The sequence below is a fragment of the Cherax quadricarinatus genome, chromosome 72 (assembly GCF_038502225.1).
Source record: "Cherax quadricarinatus isolate ZL_2023a chromosome 72, ASM3850222v1, whole genome shotgun sequence".
Taxonomy (NCBI): domain Eukaryota; kingdom Metazoa; phylum Arthropoda; class Malacostraca; order Decapoda; family Parastacidae; genus Cherax; species Cherax quadricarinatus.
Window position 1 is genome coordinate 8,356,078 of NC_091363.1, and position 23,520 is coordinate 8,379,597.

General features: G+C 39.4%; 1 protein-coding gene across 1 annotated transcript in view; it reads right to left on the reverse strand.

Moving 5' to 3' along the window:
- The window catches only part of LOC128701426 (location of vulva defective 1-like), a 384,351-nt gene that overhangs the window by 99,470 nt on the left and 261,361 nt on the right, over positions 1-23,520 (reverse strand). The window contains exons 31-32 of the mRNA XM_070100373.1: positions 21,042-21,210; positions 9,384-9,462 (exon numbers count right to left, since the gene is read on the reverse strand). Coding sequence (XP_069956474.1) covers positions 9,384-9,462; positions 21,042-21,210 — 248 coding nt within the window. The remainder of the gene's footprint in view (positions 1-9,383; positions 9,463-21,041; positions 21,211-23,520) is intronic.

Here is a 23,520-nt window from a genome sequence, read left to right on the forward strand (position 1 = left end):
TCTTTTCATTCATAACATCAGCAATCATCTGTTTCTTGTCATCCGCACTACATCCACGCACATTTAAGCAACCCAGTTTTATAAAGTTTTTCTTCTTCTCTTTTTTAGTAATTGTATACAGGAGAAGGGGTTACTAGCCCATTGCTCCCGGCATTTTAGTCGCCTCATACGACACGCATGGCTTACGGAGGAAAGATTCTTTTCCACTTCCCCATGGACAATAGAAGAAATAAAAAAGAACAAGAGCTATTTAGAAAAAGGAGAAAAACCTAGATGTATGTATATATATATATGCATGTGCGTGTCTGTGAAGTGTGACCAAAGTGTTAGTAGGAGTAGCAAGATATCCCTGTTATCTTAGCGTGTTTATGAGACAGAAAAAGAAACCAGCAATATATATATATATATATATATATATATATATATATATATACAGTGGACCCCCGCATAACGATGGCATCACATAGCGATTATTTCGCATACCGCTTACTTTAATCGCAAAAATTTTGCCTCACATACCGCTTAAAAACCCGCTTACCGATTTTCGTCCGAGACGCGGCCTGAGCCACGCTCACATGTTCCGCCGGTGGCATTGTTTACCAGCCAGCCTCCGCGGTAACATCCAAGCATACAATCGGAATATTTCGTATTATTACAGTGTTTTCGGTGCTTTTTCTGGAAAATAAGTGACCATGGGCCCCAAGAAAGCTTCTAGTGCCAACCCTACAGCAATAAGGGTGAGAATTACAATAGAGATGAAGAAAAAGATCATTGATAAGTATGAAAGTGGAGTGCATGTCTCCGAGCTGGCCAGGTTGTATAATAAACCCCAATCAACCATCGCTACTATTGGTGGTACAGCTGCTGCTGCTGCTGCACTGTCAGCTGCTGCTGCTGCTGTAGCACCGTTGTTGGTGTGGCTTATTGAGAATACCAAGAAACAATTAACCCCAGAGGATTTGCCACCCAGGATAACCCAAAAAAGTCAGTGTCATCGAAGACTGTCTAACTTATTTCCATTGGGGTCCTTAATCTTGTCTCCCAGGATGCAACCCACACAAGTCGACTAACACCCAGGTGAACAGGGAAAAATGCCTGGAACTAGTGCTCATATTGGTGAATTTAAAGCCAGCAAAGGTTGGTTTGAGAGATTTAAGAATCGTAGTGGCATACACAGTGTGATAAGGCCTGTTCTGGAAGAAAATGCCAAACAGGACCTACAGTACTCAGGAGGAAAAGGCACTCCCAGGACACAGTGTCTCATCAGTCATTGCTGCATCTTCAATAAAGGTAAGTGTCATTTATTCTTCATTTAGTAGACTAGTACATGCACAATATATACTGTGCATGTACTACTCTACTATTGTGCATGTATCCTTCTCTTTGTGTGTGGGAAAATGTATATTTCATGTGGTAAAATTTTTTTTTTCATACTTTTGGGTGTCTTGCACGGATTAATTTGATTTCCATTATTTCTTATGGGGAAAATTCATTCACATAGCGATTATTTCGCATAACAATTACCCCTCTTGCACGGATTAAAATCGTTAACCGGGGGTCCACTGTATATATATATATACAGTGGACCCCCGCATAACGATGGCATCACATAGCGATTATTTCGCATACCGCTTACTTTAATCGCAAAATTTTTGCCGCGCATACCGATTAAAAACCCGCTCACCGATTTTCGTCCGAGACGCGTCCAATGTGCGCCCTCAGCCAGCCTCACATGTGCCGCCCGTGCCATTGTTTACCAGCCAGCCTCCGCGCTAACATCCAAGCATACACTCGGAATATTTCGTATTATTACAGTGTTTTCGGTGCTGTTTCTGGAAAATAAGTGACCATGGGCCCCAAGAAAGCTTCTAGTGCCAACCGTACACCAATAAGGGTAAGAATACCCATTGAAATGAAGAAAGAGATCATTGATAAGTATGAAAGTGGAGTGCGTATCGCCGACCTAGTCAAGTTGTACAAGAAACCCCAATCAACCATCGCTACTATTGTGGGCACCAAAAAGACAGTCAAGGAAGCTGTTCTTGCCAAAGGTTTAACTGTGTTTTCGAAACAAAGATCGCAAGTGATGGAAGATGTTGAGAGACTCTTATTGGTGTGGATAAATGAAAAACAGCTAGCAGGAGATAGCGTCTCTCAAGCGATCATATGTGAAAAGGCTAGGAAGTTGCATGACGATTTAATTAAAAAAATGCCTGCAACTAGTGATGATGTGAGTGAATTTAAGGCCAGCAAAGGTTGGTTTGAGAGATTTAAGAAGCGTAGTGGCATCCATAGTGTGATAAGGCATGGTGAGGCTGCCAGTTCGGACCACAAAGCGGCTGAAAAATATGTGCAGGAATTCAAGGAGTACATAGAAACTGAAGGACTGAAACCTGAACAAGTGTTTAATTGTGATGAAACAGGCCTGTTCTGGAAGAAAATGCCAAGCAGGACCTACATTACTCAGGAGGAAAAGGCACTCCCAGGACATAAGCCTATGAAAGACAGGCTTACTCTTCTCATGTGTGCCAATGGTACTGGTGATTGCAAAGTGAAGCCTTTATTAGTGTATCACTCTGAAACTCCCAGAGCGTTCAGGCAAAAGAATGTCCTCAAGGATAATTTGTGTGTGCTGTGGAGGGCAAACAGTAAGGCATGGGTCACTAGGGAATTTTTCTATAACTGGTTACACCATGCATTTGCCCCCAATGTGAAAGATTACCTAACTGAAAAGAAATTAGAACTTAAGTGCCTCCTGGTGTTAGACAATGCCCCTGGTCATCCTACAGACGTGGCAGAGCGACTTTATGGGGACATGAGCTTCATTAAGGTGAAGTTTTTGCCTCCTAATACCACTCCTCTCCTGCAGCCCATGGACCAGCAGGTTATTTCCAACTTCAAGAAACTGTACACAAAAGCTCTGTTTGAAAGGTGCTTTGTAATGACCTCAGAAACTCAACTGACTCTAAGAGAGTTTTGGAGAGATCACTTTAATATCCTCAATTGTGTAAACCTTATAGGTAAGGCTTGGGAGGAAGTGACTAAGAGGACCTTGAACTCTGCTTGGAAGAAACTGTGGCCAGAATGTGTAGACAAAAGGGATTTTGAAGGGTTTGAGGCTAACCCTGAGAATCCTGTGCCAGTTGAGGAATCCATTGTGGCATTGGGAAAGTCCTTGGGGTTGGAGGTTAGTGGGGAGGATGTGGAAGAGTTGGTGGAGGAGGACAATGAAGAACTAACCACTGATGAGCTGATAGATCAACTTCAAGAGCAAGAGGCCAGACCTGGGGAAACTGGTTCAGAGGAGGGGAGAGAGAAATTGAAGAAGTTGCCTACTACAAAGATAAAGGAAATCTGTGCAAAGTGGCTTGAAGTGCAAACCTTCATGGATGAAAATCACCCTCACACAGCTATTGCAAGCCGTGTTGGCAACCTGTACACTGACAATGTTGTGAAACACTTTAGGGAAGTGATAAAGGAACGAGAGGTACAGGCCACTATGGACAGATATCTTGTGCGAAAGAAGTCCAGTGACTCTGAAGCTGGCCCTAGTGGCATTAAAAGAAGAAGGGAAGTAACCCCAGAAAAGGACTTACTACCTCAAGTCCTAATGGAAGGGGATTACCCTTCTAAACACTAACACTCTCTCTCCCCTCCTCCCATCCCATCAATCATCACCAGATCTTCAATAAAAGTAAGTGTCATGTAAGTGTGCATGCCTTTTTCAGTTTGTGTGTATTAAAATTAATATTTCATGTGGTAAAAAAAAAATTTTTTTCATACTTTTGGGTGTCTTGCACGGATTAATTTTATTTCCATTATTTCTTATGGGGAAAATTCATTTACATAACGATTATTTCGCATAACAATTACCCCTCTTGCACGGATTAAAATCGTTAACCGGGGGTCCACTGTACATGTATATATATATATTTTTTTTTTTATTATTATCACACTGGCCGATTCCCACCAAGGCAGGGTGGCCCGAAATATATATATATATATATATATATATATATATTTTTTTTTATTATCACACTGGCCGATTCCCACCAAGGCAGGGTGGCCCGAAAAAGAAAAACTTTCACCATCATTCACTCCATCACTGTCTTGCCAGAAGGGTGCTTTACACTACAGTTTTTAAACTGCAACATTAACACCCCTCCTTCAGAGTGCAGGCACTGTACTTCCCATCTCCAGGACTCAAGTCCGGCCTGCCGGTTTCCCTGAATCCCTTCATAAATGTTACTTTGCTCACACTCCAACAGCACGTCAAGTATTAAAAACCATTTGTCTCCATTCACTCCTATCAAACACGCTCACGCATGCCTGCTGGAAGTCCAAGCCCCTCGCACACAAAACCTCCTTTACCCCCTCCCTCCAACCCTTCCTAGGCCGACCCCTACCCCGCCTTCCTTCCACTACAGACTGATACACTCTTGAAGTTATTCTGTTTCGCTCCATTCTCTCTACATGTCCGAACCACCTCAACAACCCTTCCTCAGCCCTCTGGACAACAGTTTTGGTAATCCCGCACCTCCTCCTAACTTCCAAACTACGAATTCTCTGCATTATATTCACACCACACATTGCCCTCAGACATGACATCTCCACTGCCTCCAGCCTTCTCCTCGCTGCAACATTCATCACCCATGCTTCACACCCATATAAGAGCGTTGGTAAAACTATACTCTCATACATTCCCCTCTTTGCCTCCAAGGACAAAGTTCTCTGTCTCCACAGACTCCTAAGTGCACCACTCACTCTTTTTCCCTCATCAATTCTATGATTCACCTCATCTTTCATAGACCCATCCGCTGACACGTCCACTCCCAAATATCTGAATACGTTCACCTCCTCCATACTCTCTCCCTCCAATCTGATATTCAATCTTTCATCACCTAATCTTTTTGTTATCCTCATAACCTTACTCTTTCCTGTATTCACCTTTAATTTTCTTCTTTTGCACACCCTACCAAATTCATCCACCAATCTCTGCAACTTCTCTTCAGAATCTCCCAAGAGCACAGTGTCATCAGCAAAGAGCAGCTGTGACAACTCCCACTTTGTGTGTGATTCTTTATCTTTTAACTCCACGCCTCTTGCCAAGACCCTCGCATTTACTTCTCTTACAACCCCATCTATAAATATATTAAACAACCACGGTGACATCACACATCCTTGTCTAAGGCCTACTTTTACTGGGAAAAATTTCCCTCTTTTCTACATACTCTAACTTGAGCCTCACTATCCTCGTAAAAACTCTTCACTGCTTTCAGTAACCTACCTCCTACACCATACACTTCCAACATCTGCCACATTGCCCCCCTATCCACCCTGTCATACGCCTTTTCCAAATCCATAAATGCCACAAAGACCTCTTTAGCCTTATCTAAATACTGTTCACTTATATGTTTCACTGTAAACACCTGGTCCACACACCCCCTACCTTTCCTAAAGCCTCCTTGTTCATCTGCTATCCTATTCTCCGTCTTACTCTTAATTCTTTCAATAATAACTCTACCATACACTTTACCAGGTATACTCAGCAGACTTATCCCCCTATAATTTTTGCACTCTCTTTTATCCCCTTTGCCTTTATACAAAGGAACTATGCATGCTCTCTGCCAATCCCTAGGTACCTTACCCTCTTCCATACATTTATTAAATAATTGCACCAACCACTCCAAAACTATATCCCCACCTGCTTTTAACATTTCTATCTTTATCCCATCAATCCCGGCTGCCTTACCCCCTTTCATTTTACCTACTGCCTCACGAACTTCCCCCACACTCACAACTGGCTCTTCCTCACTCCTACAAGATGTTATTCCTCCTTGCCCTATACACGAAATCACAGCTTCCCTATCTTCATCAACATTTAACAATTCCTCAAAATATTCCCTCCATCTTCCCAATACCTCTAACTCTCCATTTAATAACTCTCCTCTCCTATTTTTAACTGACAAATCCATTTGTTCTCTAGGCTTCCTTAACTTGTTAATCTCACTCCAAAACTTTTTCTTATTTTCAACAAAATTTGTTGATAACAGCTCACCCACTCTCTCATTTGCTCTCTTTTTACATTGCTTCACCACTCTCTTAACCTCTCTCTTTTTCTCCATATACTCTTCCCTCCTTGCATCACTTCTACTTTGTAAAAACTTCTCATATGCTAACTTTTTCTCCCTTACTACTCTCTTTACATCATCATTCCACCAATCGCTCCTCTTCCCTCCTGCACCCACTTTCCTGTAACCACAAACTTCTGCTGAACACTCTAACACTACATTTTTAAACCTACCCCATACCTCTTCGACCCCATTGCCTATGCTCTCATTAGCCCATCTATCCTCCAATAGCTGTTTATATCTTACCCTAACTGCCTCCTCTTTTAGTTTATAAACCTTCACCTCTCTCTTCCCTGATGCTTCTATTCTCCTTGTATCCCATCTACCTTTTACTCTCAGTATAGCTACAACTAGAAAGTGATCTGATATATCTGTGGCCCCTCTATAAACATGTACATCCTGAAGTCTACTCAACAGTCTTTTATCTACCAATACATAATCCAACAAACTACTGTCATTTCGCCCTACATCATATCGTGTATACTTATTTATCCTCTTTTTCTTAAAATATGTATTACCTATAACTAAACCCCTTTCTATACAAAGTTCAATCAAAGGGCTCCCATTATCATTTACACCTGGCACCCCAAACTTACCTACCACACCCTCTCTAAAAGTTTCTCCTACTTTAGCATTCAAGTCCCCTACCACAATTACTCTCTCACTTGGTTCAAAGGCTCCTATACATTCACTTAACATCTCCCAAAATCTCTCTCTCTCCTCTGCATTCCTCTCTTCTCCAGGTGCATACACGCTTATTATGACCCACTTCTCGCATCCAACCTTTACTTTAATCCACATAATTCTTGAATTTACACATTCATATTCTCTTTTCTCCTTCCATAACTGATCATTTAACATTACTGCTACCCCTTCCTTTGCTCTAACTCTCTCAGATACTCCAGATTTAATCCCATTTATTTCCCCCCACTGAAACTCTCCTACCCCCTTCAGCTTTGTTTCGCTTAGGGCCAGGACATCCAACTTCTTTTCATTCATAACATCAGCAATCATCTGTTTCTTGTCATCCGCACTACATCCACGCACATTTAAGCAACCCAGTTTTATAAAGTTTTTCTTCTTCTCTTTTTTAGTAATTGTATACAGGAGAAGGGGTTACTAGCCCATTGCTCCCGGCATTTTAGTCGCCTCATACGACACGCATGGCTTACGGAGGAAAGATTCTTTTCCACTTCCCCATGGACAATAGAAGAAATAAAAAAGAACAAGAGCTATTTAGAAAAAAGAGAAAAACCTAGATCTATATATATATATATATATATATATATATATATATATATATATATATATATACGTGTATATATATATATTTTTTTTTATCACACCGGCCGATTCCCACCAAGGCAGGGTGGCCCGAAAAAGAAAAACTTTCACCATCATTCACTCCATCACTGTCTTGCCAGAAGGGTGCTTTACACTACAGTTTTTAAACTGCAACATTAACACCCCTCCTTCAGAGTGCAGGCACTGTACTTCCCATCTCCAGGACTCAAGTCCGGCCTGCCGGTTTCCCTGAATCCCTTCATAAATGTTACTTTGCTCACACTCCAACAGCACGTCAAGTATTAAAAACCATTTGTCTCCATTCACTCCTATCAAACACGCTCAAGCATGCCTGCTGGAAGTCCAAGCCCCTCGCACACAAAACCTCCTTTACCCCCTCCCTCCAACCCTTCCTAGGCCGACCCCTACCCCGCCTTCCTTCCACTACAGACTGATACACTCTTGAAGTCATTCTGTTTCGCTCCATTCTCTCTACATGTCCGAACCACCTCAACAACCCTTCCTCAGCCCTCTGGACAACAGTTTTGGTAATCCCGCACCTCCTCCTAACTTCCAAACACTTTAGGGAAGTCATAAAGGAACGAGAGGTACAGGCCTCTATGGACAGATATGTTGTGCGACAGAAGTCCAGTGACTCTGAAGCTGGTCCTAGTGGCATTAAAAGAAGAAGGGAAGTAACCCCAGAAAAGGACTTGACACCTCAAGTCTTAATGGAAGGGATTCCCCTTCTAAACACTAAGACTCTCTCCTCCTCCCATCCCATCAATCATCACCAGATCTTCAATAAAGGTAAGTGTCATGTAATTGTGAATGCCTTTTTCAGTTTGTGAGTATTAAAATTAATATTTCATGTGGTAAAAATTTTTTTTTTCATACTTTTGGGTGTCTTGCACGGATTAATATGATTTCCATTATTTCTTATGGGGAAAATTCATTCGCATAACGATAATTTCGCATAACAATGAGCTCTCATGAACGGATTAATATCGTTATGCGGGGGTCCACTGTATATATATATATATATATATATATATATATGTATATTTCTTCCTCCGTAAGCCATGTGTGTTGTAAGAGGTGACTAAAATGCCAGGAGCAAGGGGCTAGTAACCCCTTCTCCTGTATATATTACTAAATGTAAATGAAGAAACTTCTGTTTTTCCTTTTGGGCCACCCCGCCTCAGTGGGATATGGCCGGTGTGTTGAAAGAAAGATATAGATATATATATGTATATTTCTTCCTCCGTAAGCCATGCGTGTTGTAAGAGGTGACTAAAATGCTCGGAGCAAGGGGCTAGTAACCTGTTCTCCTGTATATATTACTAAATGTAAAAGGAGAAACTTTCGTTTTTCCTTTTGGGTCACCCCGCCTCGGTGGGATACGGCCGGTGTGTTGAAAGAAAGAAGAATATATGTATATATATATATATATATATTGGGATATTGGCAGTTTGGAGGGATATGTTGTGTATCTTTATATGTATATGCTTCTAAACTGCTGTATTCTGAGCACCTCTGCAAAAACAATGATAATGTGGGAATGTGGTGAAAGTGTTGAATGATGATGAAAGTATTTTCTTTCTTTTTTGGGTCACCCTGCCTCGGTGGGAGACGGCCGACTTGTTGAGGAAAAAAAAAAAAAATATACATACACATCCCTCTCGTTTTTTTTTATTTTTTACACTTGTTCTTGTTTATTTCCTCTTATCTCCATGGGGAAGTGAAAAAGAATTCTTCCTTCGTAAGCCATGCATGTCGTAAGAGGCAACTAACATGCCAGGTGCAAGGGGCTAATAACCCCTTCTCCGGTAAACATTACTAAAGTTAAAAAGAGAAATTTTTGTTTTACTTTTTGGGCCACCCTGCCTCGGTGGGATACGGCCAGTTTGTTGAAAGAAAAAAGATTATTATTTAAATTATGAAACAAAGTTGAATATAACAAGTTACCTGGGTAAAATCCATATCTCGGCCCTCGTGTATGAAGGCTTTTCTCAGGTTCTCATGTAGAAGATATTCATTTCTATCTCTGCAATACCAAAAGCAATTCATAAAATTATTTTTGTTTACTGTGAAAAGCAATGAATTGTTTTTAGGAAGGCTTAGAGTACCTTTCTTATTCCATTTAGATGAATGTATGGTAAGGCAGTTTCTAAGGCAAAGCAATAATAAAAGGATCATTAGATAATGAGACAGAAACAAGAAGAAGGGGTGTTAATATTGCAGTTTTATAACTGAAGTGTAAGCATGCCTCTGGCAAGACAGTGATGGAGTGAATGATGATGAAAGTTTTTTTGTTTCAGGCCACCCTGCCTTGGTGGGAATCAGACAATGTGTTAATAAAAAAAAATTAAAAAAATAAATTATATCACAAATTTTAATGATGGTCTCAAATGAGATGATCACAAAAGTCAGATGATGATCACCAATTCACTACGAATCACAAAAATAAATTTGCAAAACATAAAAATAAGACTGAAAATTTATTTATCTCTTTTTATAACATCACTGTCTCCCACCGAGGCTGGGTAACCCAAAAAAGAAAGACTTTCCCTATCATTCGACACTTTCACCATCATTCACACATAATCACTGTCTTTGCAAAGGCACCCAGATATAACAGTTTAGATGTCACTCCAAACAGCTAATATCCCAAACCCTCCTTTAAAGTGCAGGCACTGTACTTCCCACCTCTGGGGCTTAAGTCTGGTGAACCAGTTTCCCTGAATCCCTTCACAAAATATTACCCTGCTCACACTCCAACAGCTAGTCAAGTCCCAAAAAACATTCATCTAGATTCACTCCTAACATGCTCACACATGCCTGCTGAATATCCAGGCCCCTTGCACACAAAACCTCTTTTACCCCCTCCTCCATCCTTTCCTAGAATGACCCCTACCCCTCCTCCCCTCCAGTACAGATTTAACCCTTTCAGGGTTTCCGACGTACAAGTACGCCTAAATTCTAGCGCCTTCAAATCTAGTGAGAGAAAGCTAGTAGGCCTACATATGAAAGAATGGGTCTATGTGGTCAGTGTGCACAGTATAAAAAAAATCCTGCAGCACACAGTGCATAATGAGAAAAAAAACTCCGACTGTGTTTTTGTTTTAAAACAGCGAATTTGCAGTGTATTTTTGTATGGTATTTATGGTTGTATTTTAGTTTTCCTGGTCTCATTTTATAGAATTAGAATGAAAGACATATTACAGAAATTGAGATGATTTTGACTGGTTTCATAATGAAAAGTACCTTGAAATTGAGCTCAAAGTAGCAGAAATGTTCGATTTTCACCAAAGTTCAAAAGTAAACAAATTATGCCAAGCGTCCAATACACGTCAACTGGTGAGTCTAATATTCTTTAACAAGTGCGCTGATATTATTTATACTATTTCTACACTAATGCAGTAGTCTGCATAACAGTAAATCTATTTTTTGTGATAATAAAAATTCGAAGTGGAAAACAAAAGAGATGTAAGAGGGGCCTGGGGACGTGACTAATGAACAGATAAAATGTTATTTTAGTGCCAAGAATGTCTGTCTTGTTTATTCTGGACCCTATTTGGAAATTGGCATCTTCTGAAATTTGTGAAATTGGCAAAATTGCCAAATTCTGACCACTTTATTGGATAGTTGAAATTGGTAAATGGGTGGTTTCTTGTACTCATTCGATAGAAAAAAATGGAGTTCTAGCAAAATAGATATGATTTTTGTCTACTAGTACACTGGAATTGGCCGAAAATAGGGCTCAAAGTGGGCGAAATTGCCGATGCATAAACATCGTCGAGACCGCTAACTTCACGAGAGCATAATTCTGTAAGTTTTCCATCAAATTTCATACTTTTGGTGTCATTATGATCGGGAAAAGGTTCTCTATCATTTCATAAGAAAATATATATTTTTTTTTTTTCAAAAAATTTTCGACCCTGAGAACGAGTTTAGGAGAGGGCCTCTCGACCCTGAAAGGGTTAAACACCCTCCAAGTCATCCTATTTTCCTCCATCTTCTCTAAATGACCAAATCACCTCAGCATCCCCTCTTCAGCTCTCTTGAATAATACTTTTAGTAACTTCACACCTCCTAATTTCCACATTACAATCTCTCTGCACCACACATTGCACTTAGACATGACATCTTTACTGCTACAGCATTCATAACCCATGCTTCATACCCATATAAGAGTGTAGGTACCACTAAACTCTTATACATTCCCTTCTTTGCCTCCATGGAAAACGTTTCTTGTCTCCACAGAAGTCAATGCCCCACTCACCTTTTCTTTTCATCAATTCTATGGTTAATCTCATCCTTCACAAATCCATCTGCTGATAAATCTACCCCCAAATGTCTGGACACATTCACTTCTTCCACACTTCCTCCCTCCAATGTGATATCCAATTTCTCTTAAACTCGTTTGATACCCTCATCACCTTACTCTTAACTGTGTTCACTTTCAACTTTCTTCTTTTACACACCTTCCCAAACTTGTCCACTAACCTTCGCAACTTTTCTTTAGAATCTCCTAAAAGCACACTATCATCAGCAAAAAAGTAACTGTGTCAACTCTCATTCTTTATTCGATTCCCCATAATTTAATTCTACCTCTCTCCCCAACACCCTAGCATTTACTTCCTTTACAACTCCATCTATAAATATGATTAACAATCATTAGTGACATTACACATCCCTGTCTAAGGCCTACTCTTACTGGGAAGTAATCTCCCTCTCTTCTACACACCCTAACCTGAGCCTCACTATCCTCATAAAAACTCTTTACAGCACTTAGTAACTCAGTAACTATTCCATACACTTAAGGATTAAGGAGTTTATTTCCTTGCATAGTTTATAATGTGTAATTACAATATTAATTTGTTAAGTGCAACGAAAGCCACTATCATGCAGAGGCATTTTGGGCAGACTAAATCTAATGCTTTACAATCTACTTAATACTAGACATATACATATACATCATAGCTGGTTCAAATTGAACATTGTTTTTTATATATCAACAGAGCTAGTAGTGGTTTAGCAGTAATTAAATTAACAAGTAGTTGAATAACAAGTTACAGTATTATATTTAGCACATTATATTAATGAGATTGAGACCATTTTAGTTTTCAAATAATTTTATAAAATTTGGCAATTTTTGAGTTGATGGTGGCAATAATATAGAGTGTTTGTGTTGTTAATTTTGGGAGATGAGGTGATTTCTAAGTAGAGCAACATCTGCCACATTGCTCCCCTATCCACCCTATAATATGCCTTTTCTAATTCACAAATGCAATGAAAACTTTCCTGCTTTTATCTAAATATTGTTCACTTATATGCTCCAATGTAAACACTTGATCTACACATCCCTTACCCATTCTAAAGCATCCTTGTTCATCTGCAATTCTGCTCTCTGTCTTACCTCTGAATCTTTCAATAATAACCTTACCTGGTACACTCAGGATACCAGTCAAAGTGTATGGAAAGTTTCTCTTTTTAACTTTAGTAATGTATACAGGAGAAAGGGTTACTAGCACCTTGCTCCGGGCATTTTAGTTGCCTCTTATGACACGCATGGCTTACAGAGGAAGAATTCTGTTCCACTTCTCCGTGGAGATAAAAGGAAATAAACAAGAACAAGAATTAGTAAGAAAATAGACGAAAACCCAGAGTGGAGTGCATATACACTCTCTCCTCGCTTAACGGAGATAGGGACCTAAGACCCCGTCAGTAAACGAATTCATCACTAAACGAGGAGCATACTATAATGGTGGTGGATTTGTGTCAACCATCTTTGATATTGTTTTAATGTCACCTTACACCATTTATAACATTTCTGGTATATTTTTAAATGTTTATACAGGAGTGTACTGTATACTGTAATAAACAGAATTGAGGAAATCAGCTCTAATATACATTATTTAGGTATAAATACTGGTCAGAGAGCCCGTCGTAAGTCCAAAACGTTGGTAAACGAGTACATAGCTAAGTGAGGAGAGACTGTATATGCTTGTACATGCATGTGTAGTATGACCTAAGTGCAAGTAGAAGTAGAAAGACATATGTACCTGAAATCTTGCATGTTTATGAGATAGGTGGCCTTGTGGCCTGTTGGCTAAAGTTCCCGCTTCACACTCGGAGGGCATGGGTTCGATTCCTGGCAGGTGGAAACATTTCGACACGTTTCCTTACACCTGTTGTCCAGTTCACCTAGCAGCAAATAGGTACCTGGGTGTTAGTCGACTGCTGTGGGTCGCATCCTGGGGGACAAGATTGAGGATCCCAATGGAAATAAGTTAGACAGTCCTCGATGACAAACTGACTTTCTTGGGTTATCCTGGGTGGCTAACCCTCCGGGGTTAAAAATCCGAACGAAATCTTATCTTATCATGTAACACAATAACAGGCTTTCGTTTTATATCCACTTGGCAAGATGGTAGTACCTTCATGGGCAGTTTCTGTCTACCAACCTACTACCTAGGACTAAGTAAACTTTTTTTTTTTTTTTTTTTCAACAAGTCGGCCGTCTCCCACCGAGGCAGGGTGACCCAAAAAAGAAAGAAAATCCCCAAAAAGAAAATACTTTCATCATCATTCAACACTTTCACCACACTCACACATTATCACTGCTTTTGCAGAGGTGCTCAGAATACAACAGCTTAGAAGCATATACGTATAAAGATACACAACATATCCCTCCAAACCGCCAATATCCCAAACCTCTCCTTTAAAGTGCAGGCATTGTACTTCCCATTTCCAGGAATCAAGTCCGACTATATGAACATAACCGGTTTCCCTGAATCCCTTCACTAAATATTACCCTGCTCACACTCCAACAGATCGTCAGGTCCCAAGTATCATTCGCCTCCATTTACTCCTATCTAATACACTCATGCACGCTTGTTGGAAATCCAAGCCCCTAGCCCACAAAACCTCCTTTACCCCCTCTTTCCAACCCGTTCGAGGATGACCCCTACCCCTCCTTCCTTCCCCTATAGATTTATATGCTTTCCATGTCATTCTACTTTGATCCATTCTCTCTAAATGACCAAACCACCTCAACAACCCCTCTTCTGCCCTCTGACTAATGCTTTTATTAACTCCACACCTTCTCCTAATTTCCACACTCCGAATTTTCTGCATAATATTTACACCACACATTGCCCTTAGACAGGACATCTCTACTGCCTCCAACCGTCTCCTCGCTGCTGCATTTACCAACCCAAGCTTCACATCCATATAAGAGTGTTGGTACTACTATACCTTCATACATTCCCTTCTTTGCCTCCATAGATAACGTTTTTTGACTCCACATATACCTCAACGCACCACTCACCTTTTTTTCCCTCATCAATTCTATGATTAACCTCATCCTTCATAAATCCATCCGACGACACGTCAACTCCCAAGTATCTGAAAACATTCACTTCTTCCATACTCCTCCTCCCCAATTTGAATTCCAATTTTCCTTTAACTAAATCATTTGATACCCTCATCACCTTACTCTTTTCTATGTTCACTTTCAACTTTCTACCTTTACACACATTCTCAAACTCATTCACTAACCTTTGCAATTTTTCTTCATAATCTCCCATAAGCACAGTATCATCAGCAAAAAGTAACTGTGTCAATTCCCATTTTGAATTTGATTCCCCATAATTTAATCCCACCCCTCTCCCAAACACCCTACCATTTACTTCTTTTACAACCCCATCTATAAATATATTAAACAACCATGGTGACATTACACATCCCTGTCTAAGACCTACTTTTACCGGGAAGTATTCTGCCTCTCTTCTACACACCCTAACCAGAGCCTCACTATCCTCATAAAAGCTCTTTACAGCATTTAGTAACTTACCACCTATTCCATATACTTGCAACATCTGCCACATTGCTCCTCTATCCACTCTATCATATGCCTTTTCTAAATCCATAAATGCAATAAAAACTTCCCTACCTTTATCTAAATACTGTTCACATATATGCTTCAATGTAAACACTTGATCTACACATCCCCTACCCACTCTGAAGCCTCCCTGCTCATCCGCAATCCTACATTCTGTCTTGCCTCTAATTCTTTCAATTATAACCCTACCGTATACTTTTCCTGGTATACTCAGTAAACTTATTCCACTATAATTTTTACAATCTCTTTTGTCCCCTTTCCCTTTATATAAGGGGACTATACATGCTCTCCGCCAATCCTTAGGTACCTTCCCCTCTTTCATACATTTATTAAACAAAAGTACCAACCACTCCAACACTACATCCCCCCCTGCTTTTAACATTTCTGTCATGATCCCATCAGTTCCAGCTGCTTTACCCCCTTTCATTCTACGTAATGCCTCACGTACCTCCACCACACTTACATTCTGCTCTTCTTCACTCCTAAAAGATGGTATACCTCCCTGACCAGTGCATGAAATTACCACCTCCCTTTCTTCCTCAACATTTAAAAGTTCCTCAAAATATTCTCTCCATCTACCTAATACCTCCCTCTTCCCATCTACTAACTCCCCTACTCTGTTTTTAACTGACAAATCCATACTTCCCTAGGCTCTTCTTATAACTTATTTTCATTCTGCAGTGCCTTCCCACTCTTTCATCTGTCTCCTTTTGCACTCTCTCAAAACTCTCTCGTAAACACTTCTGCTTCGTAAAAACCTCTCGTAAGCTACCTTTTTCTCTTTTATCACACCCTTTACTTCATCATTCCACCAATCACTCCTCTTTCCTCCTGCCCCCACCCTCCTATAACCACAAACTTCTGCCCCACATTCTAATACTGCATTTTTAAAACTATTCCAACCCTCTTCAACCCCCCCCCCACTACTCATCTTTGCACTAGCCCACCTTTCTGCCAATAGTCGCTTATATCTCGCCCGAACTTCCTCCTCCCTTAGTTTACTCACTTTCACCTCCCTCTTACTTGTTGTTGCCACCTTCCTCTTTTCCCATCTACCTCTTACTCTAACTGTAGCTACAACTAAATAATGATCCGATATATCAGTTGCCCCTCTATAAACATGTACATCCTGGAGCCTACCCATCAACCTTTTATCCACCAATACATAATCTAACAAACTACTTTCATTATGTGTTACATCATACCTTGTATATTTATTTATCCTCTTTTTCATAAAATATGTATTACTTATTACCAAATTTCTTTCTACACATAGCTCAATTAAAGGCTCCCCATTTACATTTACCCCTGGCATCCCAAATTTACCTACTACTCCCTCTATAACATTTTTACCCACTTTAGCATTGAAATCCCCAACCACCATTACTCTCACACTTGATTCAAAACTCCCCACGCATTCACTCAACATTTCCCAGAATCTCTCTCTCTCCTCTACACTTCTCTCTTCTCCAGGTGCATACACGCTTACTATAACCCACTTTTCACATCCAATCTTTATTTTACTCCACATAGTCCTTGAATTTATACATAAATAAGTAAAGTTATTCCTCTATAAGTAAACTTATAAGTAAACTTATTCCTCTATATTTTTTACAATTTCTTTTGTCCCCCTTCCCTTTATATAAAAGAATTATACATAATATATGCCAATCCCTAGGTACCTTCCCTTCTTTCATACATTTATTGAGCAAAAATATAAACCACTCCAAAATTATATCTCCCCCTGCTTTTAATATTTCTGTCAGGATCCCATCAGTTCTAGCTGTTTTACCTCCTTTCATGCTACCTAATGCATCACACACCTTCCCCACACTCCCATCCAGCTTTTATTCACTCCTAAAAGATGTTATACCTCTCTGGCCAATGCATGAAATTTCTGTCTCCTACTCATCATTAACCCTTTCAGGGTCCGTCCCGTAGATCTACGGCTTTACGTTCAGGGTCCAAACCGTAGATCTACGCCATGAGCTCAGCTCACTCTGATAAACTTTGAGTGGTACATTTGGGCCTAGATATGAGAGAATACATCTATGTGGTATGTGTGCACCACATAAAACAGATCCTGCAGCACACTGTGTATAATGAGAGAAAAAAAATGAAATCATGATTTTTCGATTAAAACAGCAACTTTGCAGTGTTTTTTCGTATGTTTTTTATAGTTGTATTTGCGATTTCTTGGTCTCATTTGATAGAATGGAAGACATATTACAGAAATAGAGATGATTTTGATTGGTTTTAGCACTGGAAATGGCTTGAAACTGAGCTCAAAGAAGCAGAAATGTTAAATTTTTGCCGATATTCAAGAGTAAACAAACGACCTCACACGTCTAATACACGCCAGCTGGTGGGTCTAATATGCATTCACAAATATGGTGATGATATTTATACAATTATTACAGTATTGCATAACAGTAAATCTTCTATTTTTTGGTGTGAATAAAAATTCATTATGTGAATAAAAAATCAAAATGGAATTTATTTGTAAAGCCTCAAAACATAAATAACTAATGAACAGAGGAAATGTTAGTTTAGTGCCAGGAATGCCTACATTGTTCATTCTGGACCCTATTTTGAAATTGGAATATTTTGAACTTTGTGTTAAATTGGCCAAATTAACAATTTCCAATCACTTTATTTTGTAGTTGAAACAGTTGACTTGGCGATTTCTTGTGCTCAATCGATAGAATAGAAGTAATACTAGTGAAATAGCTAAGAATTTGGTTGATTGGAATAATGTAATTGGCCTAAAATGGAAGTCAAAGTCGGCAAAATCGCCGATTCGTAAATATCGCTGACACATCAAAATTCGCGAGAGCATAATTTCGTCAATTTTCCACCAAATTTCGTACTTTTTGTTTTATTACCTTCACAAAAAGATTCTCTACGATTTCATAAGAAAAAATAACAAATTTTTTTTTTGAAAATTCTTGGACACTGGTGCGTGACTCCAGATTTGGGCCTTGGACCCTGAAAGGGTTAACATTTAACAGTTCCTCAAAATATTCCTGCCATCTTCCCAATACCTCCAGTTCCCTATCTACTACTCCGCTATTCTATTTTTAACTGTCAAATCCAATTGTTCCTTAGGCTTTCTTAACCTATTTATCTCCAAAAATTTTTCTTATTCTCAGCAATATTTGTTGACAGCACCTCACCCACTTTATCATTTGCTCTCCTTTTGCACTCCCTCACCACTCTCTTTTATTCTCCATATACTCCACCTTTCTTATAATACTTCTGCTTTGTAAAAACCTCTCATAACTGAACTTTTTCTCTTTTATCACACCTTTTACTTCATCATTCCACCAATCACTCCTCTTTCCTCCTGCACTCACCCTCCTATAACCACAAACTTCTGCCCCACATTCTAACACTGCTTTTTTAAAACTATCTCACCTCTCATCAAACCCCACACTACCTATAGTCTCACTAGTCCACCTTTCTGCCGATAGTTGCTTATATCACACCCTAACTTCCTCCTCCCTTAGTTTATAAACTTTCACCTCTATCTCTTACTGCTGCCATTTTCCTTTTGCCTCATCTACCTCTTACTCTAACTGTAGCTATACCTAAATAATGATCTGATATATCTGTTGCCCCTCAATAAACATGCACATCCTGAAGTCTACCCAGCAACCTTTTTATCTGCCTTTGATATACCTTTGAAGAGTTTCGAGAGTTTAGCTGCTCCCAAAGCCCAGCCATGGGCCAGGCTTATCTGGTGCTTGCCTGGTCAACCAGACTGTTGTTGCTGGAGGCCAACTGCCCCACATATCCATCACAGCCTCTATAACAGACGATGTCTGTTATAGAGGCTCTGATTTTTTGTTAGAAAAATTTTGACACATTCATCAATATCGAGGCTGGCTGCTAGCTCACTTTGCCAGTCAATGTTACTTAATGTTGAAATAAAATTATTTACTGATATTTCATCATGCAGTTGGAAAGAGATCTTACTTGTGTCCTGTGGGAGTTTACATAAGTTTGTTATGAGAAAGGTGGGATAGTGGTCTGTGGAGTTATCTGTGATAATGCCTGCTCTTAGTGGGGATACAGTGCTGGTGCAGATATGGTCAAGTAGTGAGGCACTTGTCTTGGTGATTCTACAACCATGCACATTCAAACATCTCACTTCGATGGTTTTCTTATTATTATTTTTAGTAAGTTATGGGAAGAGGTTATTTTTTGAGGATAGTGAGGCTCAGGTTAGGGTATATATGAGAGAGGGAGATTACATCTTAGTAAAAGTAAGTCTTAGGCAGGGATGTGTAATGTCACCATGGTTGTTTAATATATTTATAGATGGGGTTGTAAAAGAAGTAAATGTTACGGTGTTGGGTAGAGGGGCGAGATTAAATTATAAGGAATCAAATACAAAATGGGATTTGACACAGTTACTTTTTGCTGATGAATGATGCTGTACTTTTGGGAGATTCTAAAGAAAAGTTGCAGAGGTTAGTGGACAAGTTTGGGAGGGCGTGTAAAGGTAGAAAGTCAAAAGTGAATATAGATAAGAGTAAGGCGATGAGGGTATCAAACGATTTAGATAAAGAAAAATTGGATATCACATTGGAGGGAGGGAGTATGGAAGAAGTGAATGTTTTCAGATATTTGGGAGTTGACTCGTCAGTGGATGGGTTTACGGAGCATAAGGGTAACCACTTAATTGATGAAGAAAAACAGGTGAGTTGTGCGTTGAGGTATCTGTGGAGACAAAAAAAAGTTATCCATGGAGGCAAAGGGAATGTACGAGAGTATAGGGATATCAACACTCTTATATGGGTGTAAAGCATGGGTTGTAAATGCTGCAGCAAGAAGGTGGCTGGAGGCAGTGGAGATGTCCTGTCTAAGAGCAATGTGTGGTGTAAATATTATGCAGAGAATTTGAAGTGTGGAAATTAGGTATGGAGTTACTAAAAGTATTAGTCAGAGGGCTGAAGAGGGGCTGTTGAGGTGGTTTGGTCATTTAGAGAGAATGGATCAAAGTAGAATGACTTGAAGAGCGTATAAATCTGTAGGGGAAGGAAGGAGGGGTAGGGGTCATCCTCAAAAAAGGTTGGAGAGAGGGGTAAAGAAGGTTCTGTGGGCGAGGGGCTTGGACTTCTGGCAAGCGTGCATGAGCATGTTAGATGGAAGTGAATGGAAACGGATGGTTTTTGGGACCTGATGAGCTGTTGGAGTGTGAGCAGGGTAATACATGTATTTAGTGAAGAGATTCAGGGAAACTAGTCGAGTCCCAGAAATGGGAAGTGCAATGCCTGCACTTTAAAGGAGGGGTCTGGGATACTAGCAGTTGGGAGGGACGTCTAAGCTGTCATATCTGAGCACCTCTGCAAAAATAGTGATTATGTATGAGTGATGGTGAAAGTGTTGAATGATGATGAAAGTTTATTTCTTTCTTTTTGAGTCACCCTGCCTCTGTGGGAGATGGCAGACATGTTCCAACCTGATTACCTATCATTTCTTCTGTAATGTTTGATCCTTATAAGTGAAGAACTTCCACACAAATATAATAACAATATTAATAATCTCCATGGGAAAGTGGAGAAGAATCCTTCCTCCATAAGCCATGTGTGTTGTAAGAGTTGACTAAAATGACAGGAGCAAGGCACTAGTAATTCTTTCTCCTGTATAAATTACTGAATAAATAACAAATAATAAGTAAACAATAATAATAAAAAATATATAAGACTAACCTGTTACTATATGTAATGATAAGAAAAATCCACAAGAAGAATGTATAAGAGATGACTTCTTTCAACATGCTCCACATCTCTAATTCTTTCAATCTGGCCTGCCTAAGCTTGCTCAAGGCCTCCTCACTCACCATGTTGTCCATAAGTTTACGTTTGCGAGGCTCACCTCCTGAGAAGAAAAAATAAAAACAAAGTAAAGACTGTTTTGCATAGCATTCACAACATTGCAATTGCTCACAAAACAGAATATGGCTTAATTTTTTCATCAGCCTGCAACATCATTTACAGTATCTTCAATTTATTGTAGGGCTCTGATGTGAACATCACTGCTAAAAGAATAAAAACAGAATCATGTTATAGTATATAACATGATTCTATTTTTATATGAAGCAGTAAAACCTTAGATTATATTAGAATCTTTATTTCAGCATGATACAATGTTTGTACAGAGGTGGATGACATTTAGGTGTGCATGCAGAAAGCCCCTTATTTTTATGATGATGAATTCAAAATGGAAGGCAAGTGTAATAACACAGAGGCTTGAGGACGTGATTACTGTGCCTGGAATGTTTACAATGTTTATTTTAGATTTTGTTGGTAAACTTGAATTTTTTTATTTTGCATAAAACTGGCCAAATTACCCTTTAACAAATCCACTATGCCACAACTAAATAAGAAATGCAAAGATAGGCTAAATGCTCTCAAAGCTGTTGCTGGCTACAATCCCAACTATGGTGCTGATGTGAGAATCGTGAGAATGATGTACATAGCCTATGTTAGGTCCTTAATTGATTATGCCACTCCCATGTTGATATTAACTAGAGAAAGTTCTCTCCGACTCTTGGAGTTAATGCAAAATGAAGCTCTCACAATTATTCTTGGGTGTCCCAAATCTACAAAGGTTCTTAATATGAGGAAGGAGCTTGGTATTTCTAGTATCAGTGATAGGATTGTTGAGATTAACACTGTACTCGGTATTAGAATGCTGAGAAATGAACCAGACACTGTCACAATGAACCTTACTAAGTGTCTAGAAGTAAATACACACAGCTCTAAATGGACTGTGAAAACATGCAATTGCATTAAGTTTTATAACCTGCATGAACTGTATCACTGTAGACAACAAGAGCATTTCACCCCTCCATGGAAGATGTGTTCATTTAATATCACCCCTCCATGGAAGATGTGTTCATTTAATATCACATACCTGCACTTACTTAGGTCACACTACACATACATGTACACGTTTATTTACACACACTCATCTGAGTATTTCTTTGATTTTATCTTAATAGTTCTTGGTCTTATTACTTTTCCTTTTATATCCATGGGGAAGTGGAATAAGAATCTTTCCTCTGTGAGCCATGCGTGTTGTAAAATTCAACTAAAATGCCGGGAACAATGGGCTAGTAACCCCTTTTCCTGTAAAGATTACTAAAAAGAATAAGAAGAAGAAAATTGTCAAAGTGGGAAGTCTGAATGTGCGTGGATGTTGTGCAAATGATAAGAAAGAGATGATTGTGGATGTTATGAATGAGAAGAAACTGGATGTCCTGGCTTTAAGTGAAACAAAGCTGAAGGGGGTGGGAGAGTTTCAATGGAGAGGAATAAATGGGATTAGGTCAGGGGTTTCAAATAGAGTTAGAGCTAAAGAAGGAGTAGCAATAATGTTGAAGGATAAGCTATGGCAGGAAAAGAGGGACTACAAATGTATAAATTCAAGGATTATGTGGAGTAAAATAAAGATTGGATGTGAAAAGTGGGTTATAGTAAGCGTGTATGCACCTGGAGAAGAGAGAAGTGTAGAGGAGAGAGAGAGATTCTGGGAAATGTTGAGTGAATGCGTGGGGAGTTTTGAATCAAGTGTGAGAGTAATGGTGGTTGGGGATTTCAATGCTAAAGTGGGTAAAAATGTTATAGAGGGAGTAGTAGATAAATTTGGGATGCCAGGGGTAAATGTAAATGGGGAGCCTTTAATTGAGCTATGTGTAGAAAGAAATTTGGTGATAAGTAATACATATTTTATGAAAAAGAGGATAAATAAATATACAAGGTATGATGTAGCACGTAATGAAAGTAGTTTGTTAGATTATGTATTGGTGAATAAAAGGTTGATGGGTAGGCTCCAGGATGTACATGTTTATAGAGGGGCAACTGATATATCAGATCATTATTTACTTGTAGCTACAGTTAGAGTAAGAGGTAGATGGGAAAAGAGGAAGGTGGCAACAACAAGTAAGAGGGAGGTGAAAGTGTATAAACAAAGGGAGGAGGAAGTTCGGGCGAGATATAAGCGACTATTGGCAGAAAGGTGGGCTAGTGCAAAGATGAGTAGTGGGGGGGTTGAAGACGGTTGGAATAGTTTTAAAAATGCAGTATTAGAATGTGGGGTAGAAGTTTGTGGTTATAGGAGGGTGGGGGCAGGAGGAAAGAGGAGTGATTGGTGCAATGATGAAGTAAAGGGTGTGATAAAAGAGAA